Below are 12,940 nucleotides of genomic sequence, written 5' to 3'. Positions count from 1 at the left end.
TGGCACACCTCTGTATTATTTGTCTTGGAAAATCTTGATTTCTGTTATCAAAGATCTTACTTCGAAAAATAAACCACCAAGGTACTGGTGGCATCACGGAATTAAAATTGCTGAATTTTGCTGGCTGGAAATGCAGGATGAAATTTAGCATGCCAATAATTTTAGCGATATTTAAAAAGTATATTTTTCCCAAAGTACTTTTTAAAAATCCTTAGAAAGAAAGCACTTATTTCTTCAACTGTAGTGAATTTGAGGCTACTTTAAACCAGGCTAACTGGATGGCAGCAATTTCGGTTCTTCCTTGCAATTTTCTTTCTCAGGGTGGCCTCGGTTCTGGCTTTCCCCAGACCGTAGCTGGTGCATCCGATGGGCTACTTCTACAGAAGCACAGCCGGTGGTAGCTTGGGGAGAGAAGTGCTGCACACCCCGACCCCCCCCACCACGCTGCCGGAGGACACACATTTCTGCAACACTTCCAAAGGATAATCCTGCATTACTTCATTCTATGCAGTGAAAGCAATAAAAAGACAATACTTATGTTTGGATTTAAAAACACTTTTTATAGTGTGTTGTTTTTATTGAGAGGTCACACCCGAAGGGGTGACGGTGGATGCAGTGGGTGAGTGGGGCCGCCTGAGCCTGCTCGGGCCACATCCATACATCCATGGAGCCACCAGGACTCAGAGGAAGGCTGGAGAGGACATGGACGGTCGCCACGCCACACTGCAGGGAAAGCCCAGGTGCGATGGCAGAGAAGAGGGAAAGAAGTGGAGAAAGGGATCTGACAATGACTTTGCTCTTGGGTGTTAATTTTTTGGTCTATTAATTGGAAAGGAGGGCTGGGACTGAAATAAATACATTTATTCTGAGTAATGGCCCTTTGGGAGCAGTGTCCGTCAACTCTGCTTCCAGAGCGTCTCCACGTGAGCAGCAGCGCCTGTCTCGCGCCTCACCGAAGGCGGAACCACACCAGCCTCCAGCGGAGGCTGCTTTCTCCTGCGTCTGTGAGGAAAGCAGCAGGTGCGTCACTGTTCTTAATGGAGTGGACACTGGTGCCTGCTCTCCGACAGAAAGATGGCCGGCTAACTAGGCCAGACACGACTGGGTCTGTGCGTTTGCGTCTCTAGTTGATTTTGTCCTGGAATATGTACAAGTTATTGGTGGCAGCCACAGCGATGACGCTGTCCGCGGGGTGCCAGGCCGTGTGCAGGATCTTCTTGTTGAAGTCCAGACTGTCCACACTGATCTCGTCTTTCTTCCGCTTGCCCCCCCGTACACACCTTCCGGGGCTTGAGGGTGGCGCGTGGTTTGCTGCTCTCTCTCGAGGCCTCCAGGGTCACGTCCCTCCGAGTGTCTCTATCAAACATTCGGAAGAAGTTGTTGTAGGACCCGGTCATGATGGCGCTGTTCAAAACAAGAGCAGACAGCAGCACTCCTGAGTGGGGGGGCGGCAGCAGGAACGCAGACCCCTGCTGCGGGGCACACAGACACACCACCCACCCGCCCGTACAACCCAGTGACCTTCGGAAATCAGGAAGCAACAATCATAATCACGGTCAGAAGGGAAACGCAGTCAAGACTCTTACTGAACTTTTTATCGCAGGAGAAACAAAATAATGGAGTCATACTTTTAACTACATGAGCACATCTTCTGCAAACCGCCCCACCTGCTTATCTCACTCATGAGTGACAGTGCAGCTTACTTTTAAGCCTTAGGCTCTGCACTGTGTCCATAATCCAGTCAAAGCTGACCTGGACAAAATTCATATTCAACAGTTCTTAGTCACATCTGTCAGGGTTTCTTCACTCACAGGCTGCTTTTCTATTAATTTCACAAAGTTTCTCTCAAATGAAGCAATGGAGACAAACAGAATCTGAAACACTGGGCTAGGTGAGGCGGAACTTCAGAATGGCCGCGTTTCACATGACACATTCCAGACACAAACTGTCCAAGCTTTGTTTCTTCAAGACCAACTGTAATGGCTTTCACGTGTCTCTGCTGTTGAAAAACACCACTCAAGCACACATCCTCATGACACAACTTTATAATTTTGGCAAAGACCTCTGCAATCTTACTTTCTCTACAAAAATGATGGAAAATGGCTGAATAATAGCAACGCTGTCATGATTTGACCCATGGCTTTATGAGCCCAGTTTCGGAGGACGGATGTGTTCCAACAAGCCCTTCCGGCTTCCCCGGCAGTCCTGACACTCACTTCCTCCCCTGACACTGCGCACACCTTCACGTCCTGCCCCATGGTGATGCATGGCGAGAGGCCTTCCTGCCCGTACGTCTTCAAGGTGCCACGAGAAAGAGGCGGGCCACCTCCATTCCATGGCCCAGCACTGACCCTGGCTGCTTACAAGTATCTAGTGTCTGACTGACCTTCTCTAAAACTTCACAGCAGAAAAAAAAAAGACAAGCTAAAAAAAGAGAAACCGCAGTTAGCGCTCCATGTTGATTCACGTCTCCTGCATCCATGCAGGAGCCCACAGTGCCACCGAGGCAGAAGACACACGGTGTGTCCCACGCCCTCCAGCGCTACCAAGTCCGCACGTGAGTGCCGCTGACTGGGAGTTCTCCAAATTAGTTTCCACAAAGAAAACAATGTTTACAAAAGGGTAAAAAGAATGTGTGAATCTGGAGCGTACATTTATGTTATTAAAACTCAACAGCAACTGTTATTCAGAACACAAACAACGAGAGTTTTGGGAAGAAGTATGGCCGACGGAATTGCTGGTGTGTGGCAATAATGAAAAGCACATCAGCTTTTACACAGTTTTATCATCACTTTTCAATTCTTGACAGACAGTGCCAGCCCCAGAGTGGGCGTTTCTTCACGGCAAACAAGAGCACTGCCCCGCAGCCCCGGCGGGCCCAGGAAGGGAACAGCACAGGCAGACACAGAGTCAACGCGTCACTGGTTTTGTGGGGCAGCCTAGAACATGAGAAGGCGCTGCCACACATGGGACTTGCACTGGGCGGAGGCAGCACTGAAGCACCTCACTCTCCCCCATGGCATCCCTCAACAGAGGGGTCCAGGCAGGAAGACATGAGCACGTCTGCAAGAGTGAATGCACTAGGCAAATGCTAGCGGGCACGTGATCTAAGTGCACTTTCCAATATTTCAAATCTATCAAGAGGAATGAAGAATACAGTGAATATCCATGTACCTGCAAGTCACTGCTAAGACAGCAAACTCCCACTGGGTGCCACTCTGGAAAGAAAGATGATCTCCCATCTGTCCCCAGCTGGGGGATCACTTGCTACAGAAGTATGTGTCATCCCCACACACATTTATATTTTGAATAGTTACAGATTCTTTTTTTTTTTTGGATGGAATTTTGTTCTTATTGCCCAGGCTGGAGTGCAGTGCCACAATCACTTCCGCCTCCCAGTTTCAATTAATTCTCCTGCCTCGGCCTTCCGAGTAGCTGGGATTACAGGTGCCCGCCACCACACCTAATTTTTGTATTTTTAGTAGAGACAGGGTTTCACAATGTTGGCCAGGCTAGTCTTGAACTCCTGACCTCAAGTATCTGCCTGCCTCAGCCTCCTAAAGTGCTGAGATTACAAGTGTGAGCCACCACACCTGGCCAATAGTTACGGATTCTTAAAAACAAATAAAACTGTCTGATATGTCTTAAACCTATCATGTTGTATGTTACCGTACGCGTTCCTCCTGAATTTTCTTTGTGGACTATCTTTGTGAGATCCAAATCTCACCAATTCTCACCGCTTTTCAGTAGAGGTCACTATGATCGAGAACTCACCTGTCTATCCCCTAATTCTGCACCTGTGGGCTGCCTCCAGGAGTTTACTATTCCATGTCTCAGCATGTTTTGTCGTCTGTATGTGCAGGTAGCTCCCAACCAGACTGAATGGCACCAAGGAGGGCCACAAGGGCACTGGGTGAGCCCACTGGCCTCCACCCTCTCCCTGACACCATCATCATTCTGATGGGTGTAAAAGGACGCCCCTCTGGCTTTACTTGCTCATCACTAAGAAGGATGAGCATTTCTATCTGTTTATTTTCCATTTCTGCGAAATCCCATTTATGGTTTTTGCTCTTCTCTGAGTTGTTTGCTAGCTTCGTGTGAACTCCTAATTCTGTACATGTTCTGGATACTCAATCTCTGTTTGTTATGCTTGCTTTTGTGGATTTTGTTTTCACTTTTAATTTCAACATAAAGAACTTTAAAATTTAATGTAGTTGAATTTCTTAATGTTCTCCTTCACTGTTTGGGCTTTTGGGGCCTTGTTTAAGAACTTTCTGACTCCAGAGCTCAGGACGCCTTAGGCTTTAGAGCACTCAGAGCTTATTTACTGTGTGGAGCTGGTGAGGGCTCTCATTTTTCTCCCCCTAGCACAGATAACTAAGGTCGCTCTGCTGGAGGAGCTTCAGAGTCCGCGTTGCTCTCCTCCTGCGGGCTGTTCCCCTGCCTGTCTGTCTCAGCCCCTTTCTGTGGGGTCCGCATGGCTGTTCCCCTGCCTGTCTGTCTCAGCCCCTTTCTGTGGGGTCCGCATGGCTGTTCCCCTGCCTGTCTGCCTCAGCCCCTTTCTGTGGGGTCCGCATGGCTGTTCCCCTGCCTGTCTGCCTCAGCCCCTTTCTGCAGGGCCACTCTCCAGCTGCTAGAGCATGTTCTTCAGCGAGTTCTTTTACAGCTCACGCTACTGACTTTCCTGCTGCAATACACTGCTTCCCATCTGAAAATGCCTTTATCACAAGCAGATTCTTGAACAAGCATCTATTTCAAGGCTTGATTCTAAGCTGGCGGTGGAACGTCACGAGTCACACCCGCTGTATCTGTCACATGGCTTCTGGCTCCCACTGTGGCCGTCGCAAAGCCTCGTCTCAGTCTCGGTGTCTGCTCTCGGAGGTAATTTGTGTTTTTTCCTTGGGCACATTTAAGATGTGTTTGGTGCCCTGCAATTTCACTATAATATGGATGAGCATTTCTGTGCCTCCTGATTCTGTGTATTCAGGCTTTCATAAGTTACAGAAAATTCCTGGCCACTGTCACTTTAAGCCTCACACCCCCACACTTGTCCGTTGAAATGTGTGCTGTGCCTCAGCCCAGCCTCTGCGGTGCCTGCTGTTTCAGGTTTTCTATCTGCTTGGCTCTTTAGCCCACCATTTCTTCTGGTTGCCTTTGCCATCTACTACTACAAGGTTTCTTTGGCCAGAACGGACCTGCAGCTCCAGCCACACAGTTCCATCTACCGCACGCGCCATTTCCAGACGTTCTCTTTGATTCCCTTCGTCTCCCTGGCTGTTTGGCGGTCAGTGGCTCCTGGTCCAGGCTGTTTCCTTCCTCCGGCACTCTCAGTTTATCTTCTTTAACTCAGGATCTCAACAGCTGACTTCTTGGAGGTTCAGTGCTGCCGTGTGGTTCTGCTGACTTGCTCATGATGGCTTTCCCGGTACATGCTCAGCAGCTTTCACCTGTGAGCTCCTGTTTAGATGATTGTAATCTGAGGAAATCCAGAGAGACCCGAGTGTGCTGGCAGCAGCCGCCCACCACACGTGTTCTCACTGGGTTTGCCAAGAACGCCATTCTCTCTAACTGGGCCACTTCTCAGGGTTGTGCTTACCGCCAGCGGCCTGGAGGAATGAGGTCATGTCTCTTCTGCTCAACGTGCAGGTGTGTTTACTGCCCACTGTGAAAGCAGCGGGTTCTCCAAGCTCAGTGTGCACCAGCCACGGCCTGTGTGTCCATCTGTGGGGGAAGCAGGCCAATGAGAGGCTCACACTGCCTGCTGGGCCAGGAGGACCCGGGAGCTTCATGTCTTCAGTCAACATCCGTGAGATGCTACAGGCTAAAAGGTCAGTCTGTAAACAGAGTAGAAGCCAGACCTGGAAACACGCTGGTCCCTCCAGATGCTCGCACACAGCCCTCGTGGAAAGAAAGGGCTCCAAAGTGTGAGATTTTGCAGGTCAGGATGCAGCTGGCGCAGACACAGGCCTCAAACCCTTGTGAGGGGAGGTGATACACCTCTCAGGGGGTGCTGCCACCCCACGGCAAGGTCTCAGACAGATACACTTCCCTTTGCACTCCATTTGCCAGTGGATGAGACATCATCACGGAGGGTCCCTGTTACAACTCCACACCTCGCGTGGCCAAGGCTTCAGCTCTGCACCACAACCTGTCTTTCACGGGAGGCAGCGGTTCCCACTATGGGCTGATTCCCGAGGCCAGCGGCGCTGCAAGGCTGCTCTCCGAAGAGACGCCTTCAGAGTCTACCATTCTGGTTTCCGCTCCCTCTTACTTTCTGGTTTCCGCTCCCTCTTACTTTCTGCCGGTGTGAGATTTCCCTTGCTTATTTGTGAGCTCAACTACATGCCTGAAGAGACACCTGCTGTATCATATCCAGCATTTCTAGGTGTTTACGCCAGAGGATTTTATAGACTATCCAGTGAATCACTTATTGCCAACAGCAGACTCATCTTCTGTTAAGTTCTGAACAAAAATTCTACATAAAAATGGTGCAAAATAATCTTCCATCATCTGAAATGTAACTTTTTGCATAATAATAAAACATAATTCTCAACCATACTAATCATAATAACTTTAAAGAATGTACACAAAATAAATGATCAAGGTACGAGAACATCACATGACAAATCACACTGGTGTTTCTGACCATGCTGTGTCCAAGCGCGGCAGGCAGTGGGCTCGGGGGTGTTTTTAGCCACTTCTTTCCAGAGGAAAGGCGAAGTGCAGCGTGGCCATTCCCATGAGGTGAGCACGCCCCCACTTCCTTCCTTTCCCTGATCTTGGGCTAAGCATTTAAAACATAGCCAACCTGTACTTAGTGCTATACGTCTGGACTAAATATAGATGGAATTACAAGCTAGGTGAGAAACTTACTGAGAGACCGGAGTTTCTCTACCCTGATACTATTGTCCATCAATCAAAAGGCCTGGAAAACAACCCCGTGCACATCGTCCTCTGTGGCGCTGGAGGACAGCGCCCTCCCTCACTGACCTTGCACTCTGGGAAATCGCAAGCTGGGGGCGGCTGCTCATTTCCACGTAGGCCTTACCTATCCGAACCGTTCCAGCAACACTCAAACTTGTCGAAGATGCAGTCGTTCTCATAGAGCGAGCAGAGCTTGCTGCGCAGGTACTCGTGGACCTGGTGGGTCTCCAGCGGCCGGCTCTCCATGTTGAGGTCCCACACCTTCACCGACAGGTAGTCCCTGCTCATCATGTACCGCCCGCTGTGGCTGAACTTTACATCAGATATGGACGAGATTATTTCCGAGAAGAAGGACCTACTGCTGGGATCTTCAGGCTCTTCAAAAACTGAAAAACAAAACAACGTGTTCAGCTTCTGTTTAAAAATCAGAGAAAAGTCATATTCAAGTTCAAGCAGGACATGGCCTCTTCAAAGGCTCTGGAAGGGCTCTTTCTCGACAGTACTAGGTCTTCTGATCTTTCTGATTCTCTAGGTTTGTCATCGTCTGTGACTTCTGTGAGCAAGACCTTAGAATAAGGCACTCTAGCACCAGCTGCGGACAAGGGGCAGGCACGAGAGGTGCAGACGCCCAAGTCTCACCCAGACCCTGATGAGTCAGAATCTCTGGGCAAGGTCCTGGGGGCAGCCATCTGTGGGAGCTCCTCAGGGTATCCTGACGCGTGCCCAAATTCAACATCACTGCCTTACGGGAGGAGTGTCTTCCCATCCTCAGGGCACGAGGCCCCAGACACGAAATCCTATCCCATGTACATCACAGGAAGACACAAACAACGTTACATGGTCACGCAGACACAGCGGTCTGGGCCTCTAAAAAAGTGCCTGCTCTTCGGAGGGCTGACAGCTTGTGGGTCTGCCTGAGTGACCACCTTGACCAGCAACGCTGTGGTCCAGATTTTAACCACCATCATGGTCCTGCCGGTCAAAGCCAGCCAGCAAGTTTGCCTCCAATCCTGGATACTCAAGCTCTACTGTGACAAAACTGAGTTCCTATTTTCAGAACGACTTGGGCACTTCCTTGGCAGACCCTGCTTTCTCTGCAGTAAGTGGACAGAGGTCCCCCCACCCGCACCTGTGGCAGAGTGAGGTGCCCCAGCCCCACGGGGCCACTGACTGCCCTAGTATGTGGTCATATGCCCTAAGGGTTAGTAAACTTGAGGCCAGGGGACATGTGCTTCCTTTTTTTTTTTTTAAATAGACAAGGTCTATGTTGCCCAGGTTGGTCTCAAAACTCCTGGGCTCAGGTGATCCTCCCATCTCAGCCTCCAGAGTAGCTGGAACCACAGGTGTGCACCACTGCACCTGGCTTATACTTCCTTTATTTCAAACTGCTTTTTTTCTCTTTTTCCTTGATGTAGGAACATGTATTTGTTAGCTTTACATTTGAAGTTAATTTGAAGCCAGCTACGCTGACACCAAGCATTTACTCAAATGACAAACACTCTGATGACAAACAGAACTCCTGGAATCTGAAATTATTTCCTCAAGAATGTTATGCTTAAGATATAGGCTAAGTACTATAAAACACTTATCTTCATCGCAGGAATTCTAATAGGAATATTAGAATTCTTAAAAACACACTTCAACTTTGGGAAAGAACAGGCAGAAAGGCTGCTGAGCATAGTCTGGTGGGGCTGACTGGGGCTCTACCATCAGAGGAAGTGTCACTGGGCACGGTCTACCTGCAGGCACTGGGGGAAGAGCTGGCAACGTTTCAGGACACTGGGGCATGCTGAGTACAGCACTGTATGCAGTTGAGCCCGTTCTTTATGGCTAAAAATAAAAACAAAAACAAAACCTCCCTCACCTAGAAGGAACTTGAAAGTTCAGTGGATTAAAATGCTAGCCTTCCAGCTCAGGGAAGTGGCTTCCAATTCAGCAAAGCTCAACATGAACAGAGCTCATTCCAACAGCTGGGAACAACCCCCTGTGTGCTGGCGGCCTCAGCCCAGGTCTCACGCACAGAGGCAGAGACAATGAGGTGCTCTGGTAGGACCCAGTGCTGGCAGCCGCTGAGGAGACACTCAGGTTCTGGTCAGAAGTGACCCCACTTCTTGGTGGTACCAAGGCACTCACCCTACAGCCACAAGCCCGTGGGAAGCAAGACCTCGACTTCCCGTTAGTAGCGGCAGCCTCTGACACAGCCATGCTCGGACGGCCGCAGCAATGGAGGGCTCCCCAGGTGCGCAAAGGTGCCTGGGGGACAGGGAGAACCCTCTAAGTCTTTGGAGATGACTTAGAAGAACCTCTGAAGAACAAGAAGATCTAAAGGAGATGCTTTAAAAGATGCCAGGCACGGCTGGGCACGGGCGGTCACCCTATAATCCCAGCACTTTGGGAGGCCACGGTGAGTGGATCGCCTGAGGTCAGGAGTTCAAGACCAGCCTGGACAACATGGTGAAACCTTGTCTCTACTAAAAATACAAAAATTACCCGGGCGTGGTGGCAGATGCCTGTAATGTCAGCTACTTAGGAGGCTGAGGCAGGACAACTGCTTGAACCTAGGAGGCAGAGGTTGCGGTGAGTTGAGATTGCACCACTGCACTCCAGCCTGAGTGACAGAGTGAGCCGCCAGGCACTTACACTTGGAGTGTCGGTCACACAGGGCTGAGGAGCGCATGTCGCAGAGTCGGATGGTGCCTTTGCTGCTGCTGTAGACAAACACGTTGCACTGGTGCGGGTGGAACTCGGCAGCAGTGATGACTTCCGTCAGCTCCTCCATGTTCGCAGGCTTGATGTCTACGATGTCTGGGAGTGTGTGGTTAAGGCACAGTGCTCAGCTGTTTTTTAATTAGTCAAATTCAGTCACATGAAATAGGACGTAAAGTAATCCGCGCAGTGAGGTTTAAAAGATTAGCCATAAAGAAGGCCGATGACACCTCCTGAATTCCAAAGGAGCTCCTGCTAAGAGGATTGGGATGAGCACCCTCACCAGACTACAGCAACGCCCCGACCCCGGGGAGACACAGACACGCGAATACCATTTTCATCCTGTTGCAATTATTAATGTTCTACGGAAACCCTCTGATAGCAAGACAGTACATACTTAATCATATAGACAGGAAAAGCAAGCGAGCACCACCTGTGCAAAATCCCACACACCCATACATAATTACAGACACAAGAATACTGCCAAATTCCAAAAGACGCTGCTTTTCTAATCACCTGACATTAAGAGCTTGTTCTGAGTAGTTAGAGCAGAGCCAACATAGCAGGCTGCCCTATACAGAAATCCTCCAACTGGGAAAAATACAGGGCAGAACTCAGTGGTGGGCCAATTCAGACTGCAGGGCCAGCTTCACCCTTTTAGCTGAAACTACTAAGAAAACCAACACACGATGTGGAACCCCAGCTCAAGCCACTGGACAGCAGAGGGACAGCACTGGATGACAGGGCCCTGGGAGAGGTTGCAGACGAAGCACGCCCCCTGCTCCCTGGCCGCTGGCTGTAAAGGAGCCCACGTGAGGAGGGCTAGGACCCCCAGACCGTGCACAGCCTCGGAAGAACACAGGTTCTTACTGGAAGCTGCTGCTCAGACGGGCGATTAAATGCCACTCTAACCTAAGCCAATATTTTCTATCATCCATTAGCAAATTTAGGAAAAAAAATTAAAAAAGAACACGTAATGTTGGTTTTTCAAACGCAGCCTATTTAAAACTGTCTCTGATTAAACCAGGCAGGCAGTGGACTTCAGGTAATTCCCACTATACAGAGAACTGTTTCCAAAGGTAGAAGGAAATTTGTATTTTTGGGGACAAACATTTCAAATCACAGAGAACTTACACTGCAGGCCACCATGCAGCCACAGCATTTACAAGACTAGACTCTGAGACAGGCGTGTAAAGGAACAAGAGAAATCACCATCTGAAGACCAGCCCCAAGGAAAATGCCAGTGTCCTTCTGAGGAAGGATACTAAAGCTTCTATCTGTGATTTCCAAGTGCCATAAATTAATTCTCAGGTCATCTGCAGAAAGATATGTTTCATGATCACTATTAACTGAAATGGAATTTATATGATATGTGTGAGCATTTGCAAAAATTCGCCGTGGACTCGCTTCTACCATAAGATCCATGGGCTTCAATATTGGGACCTAAAAATGGAAGGAAATAGGAATTCAAAACAAAGATCACAGTAGCACAGAATTAAAACACTTACAGTAGATAACAAAAGAGGACAAGTTTATGTTCAAGGCTCAGTAAGAACTGTGTACAGGCAATACCTCCAAATAACCAATCAGCAGAGTTATGAAAATACGCTACAAAATGCAATACTCTATTCCAAGTCTTCCCCCTTGCTTCCATTGTTCCTACTGAAGAAAAAGACTGGCAGGCTAACAAGCTGCCCGGGCACCGAGGCCTGCGCTCCCTCCCTCTCCTGTGTCCTCCAGTGGCCACACTGAGACGCTGGACAGCAAAGTCTTCCTGGATGGCTCAGGTGAGCCCCTCTCTCTGTCCTCTCCTTGCAGCTGGATGCACAAACCTCCCCTCACTGCACCAGCAGTATGCTTCTTGGTGCAAACCCCACAAGCCTCTGCCGGCTCCAGGGACTGGCGGGGTGCACAGGAGGGCCCTGAGGAGCTGAGGATGCTCCATTTCTCGGTCTGGGGCTGGCTACATGGGCATGTCCAGTCAAATGGAGCTGGTCACTTACGGGGCAGATGTATTACTATGGGGTACGTGTTACATATTATACTTCATTTGAGGTTAAAACAAGTAAAAGGTACCTCCCGTACCCATCTCTGTGTTGAGTGCTGGGAGAGTCCATTTCCAATCACACTGAAATGGAAAGGACAGAGAAGAGGGTGCTGGCCGGAGGGCGCCTGTGGTCAGAGGCGAGAGCTCAGGCATGAGGAATAGCATCACACGTGAAAAAAGGAAAAGGGACTGCATCTCACTAACATCCAGCTGCAAGAAAAGCATAAGCTTTACAATCAAAACAAAAAATTAATGATAGGATCTTTATTCTTGTAATTAGAAATCAAAAGGAAGAACCGTGAAATCTTAGGGAAAAAAAATCTCTCAGCTGAGTCTTATCTGGCTGATTTTGCAGAAAATGAACTTGGAAAAGTATGTATAGTGAGACTTCCCTGATTTTAACATAGTTAGTGCTGACGACACCTTTGGAGTCTCTAGAGCAAGAAGGGTCAGGTCTACCAAGTTCAGGCTTAAAAACACACACCTGCCACAATCCTCTAACAAACCTACAATTAATCAAAACACATGATAGCTGCAATACTTACAAAGATTCCTTCCTTTATTTAAAAAAAATTTCATTTACATACAAAATAATTTGTTTTCATTTTTAGAGAAGGGGTCTTGCTATGTTGCCCAGGCTGGTCTTGAACTCCCGGGCTCAAGTGATCCTCCCATCTCAGCCTCGCATGCAAAGTGCTGGGATTACAGGTATGAGCCACCGCGCCTGGCCAAGATTCCTTCTTTTAATTACATCCCTTTCCTGGCACTAAAATAATTTAGAACAAAAATTTAAAAGCAGCAACATTTCTGACTCTTATCCAGTTAGGGTTAGAATACATTAACAGTCCACTCTGAACTGTAAGATCTCAAATACTGACCTAAGTCAATGTACAGAATTACCTGGTCTGTGGTCTCTTCTCTGCACACTGACTAATGAAATAACTACATTTCTCACAGGCCTTCAGTAGGGCCACCTATTATACCCGTTTTATTTAGGCTAAACCTACAAAAGCAGCCTTGAATAAAACCGAGACTGGGCCTAATAAAGGCCTATTGTTTTCCCAAAATGAGCACGTGAGCTCATGGGTGGTGGCGGGGTCCCATCAGGAAGAACAGGGGTTTCTGAGGGTGGGTTGTGCACATGTACCCCGTGAGAGGTGGTGCTGGCTGTAGAGCAGATGGACAAGGCTGGAGCGGGTCAAGTGCCCGCCCCTCGGGGTCCCATCACTTCCAGTTTAGAATCAGTGCCCGCCCTCGGGGGTC

At 48.8% G+C, this 12,940-nt stretch overlaps 1 protein-coding gene across 1 annotated transcript in view; it reads right to left on the bottom strand.

Annotated features, from left to right (window-relative positions):
* Window positions 1-534: 534 nt before the first annotated feature.
* PPP2R2D (protein phosphatase 2 regulatory subunit Bdelta) overlaps window positions 535-12,940 on the bottom strand; it is a 51,214-nt gene continuing 38,808 nt past the window's right edge. The window contains 5 exon segments of the mRNA XM_032282029.1: window positions 535-1,270; window positions 1,272-1,404; window positions 7,049-7,310; window positions 9,565-9,729; window positions 10,896-11,073. Coding sequence (XP_032137920.1) covers window positions 1,124-1,270; window positions 1,272-1,404; window positions 7,049-7,310; window positions 9,565-9,729; window positions 10,896-11,073 — 885 coding nt within the window. The 3' untranslated portion in view covers window positions 535-1,123.

Source organism: Sapajus apella, unplaced genomic scaffold (assembly GCF_009761245.1).
Source record: "Sapajus apella isolate SASKATOON/1434 unplaced genomic scaffold, GSC_monkey_1.0 scaffold13, whole genome shotgun sequence".
In the NCBI taxonomy this organism is placed as follows: Eukaryota; Metazoa; Chordata; class Mammalia; order Primates; family Cebidae; genus Sapajus; species Sapajus apella.
The sequence above is the reverse complement of the archived record's forward strand: the minus strand, read 5'-3'. Positions and strand labels throughout refer to the sequence as shown.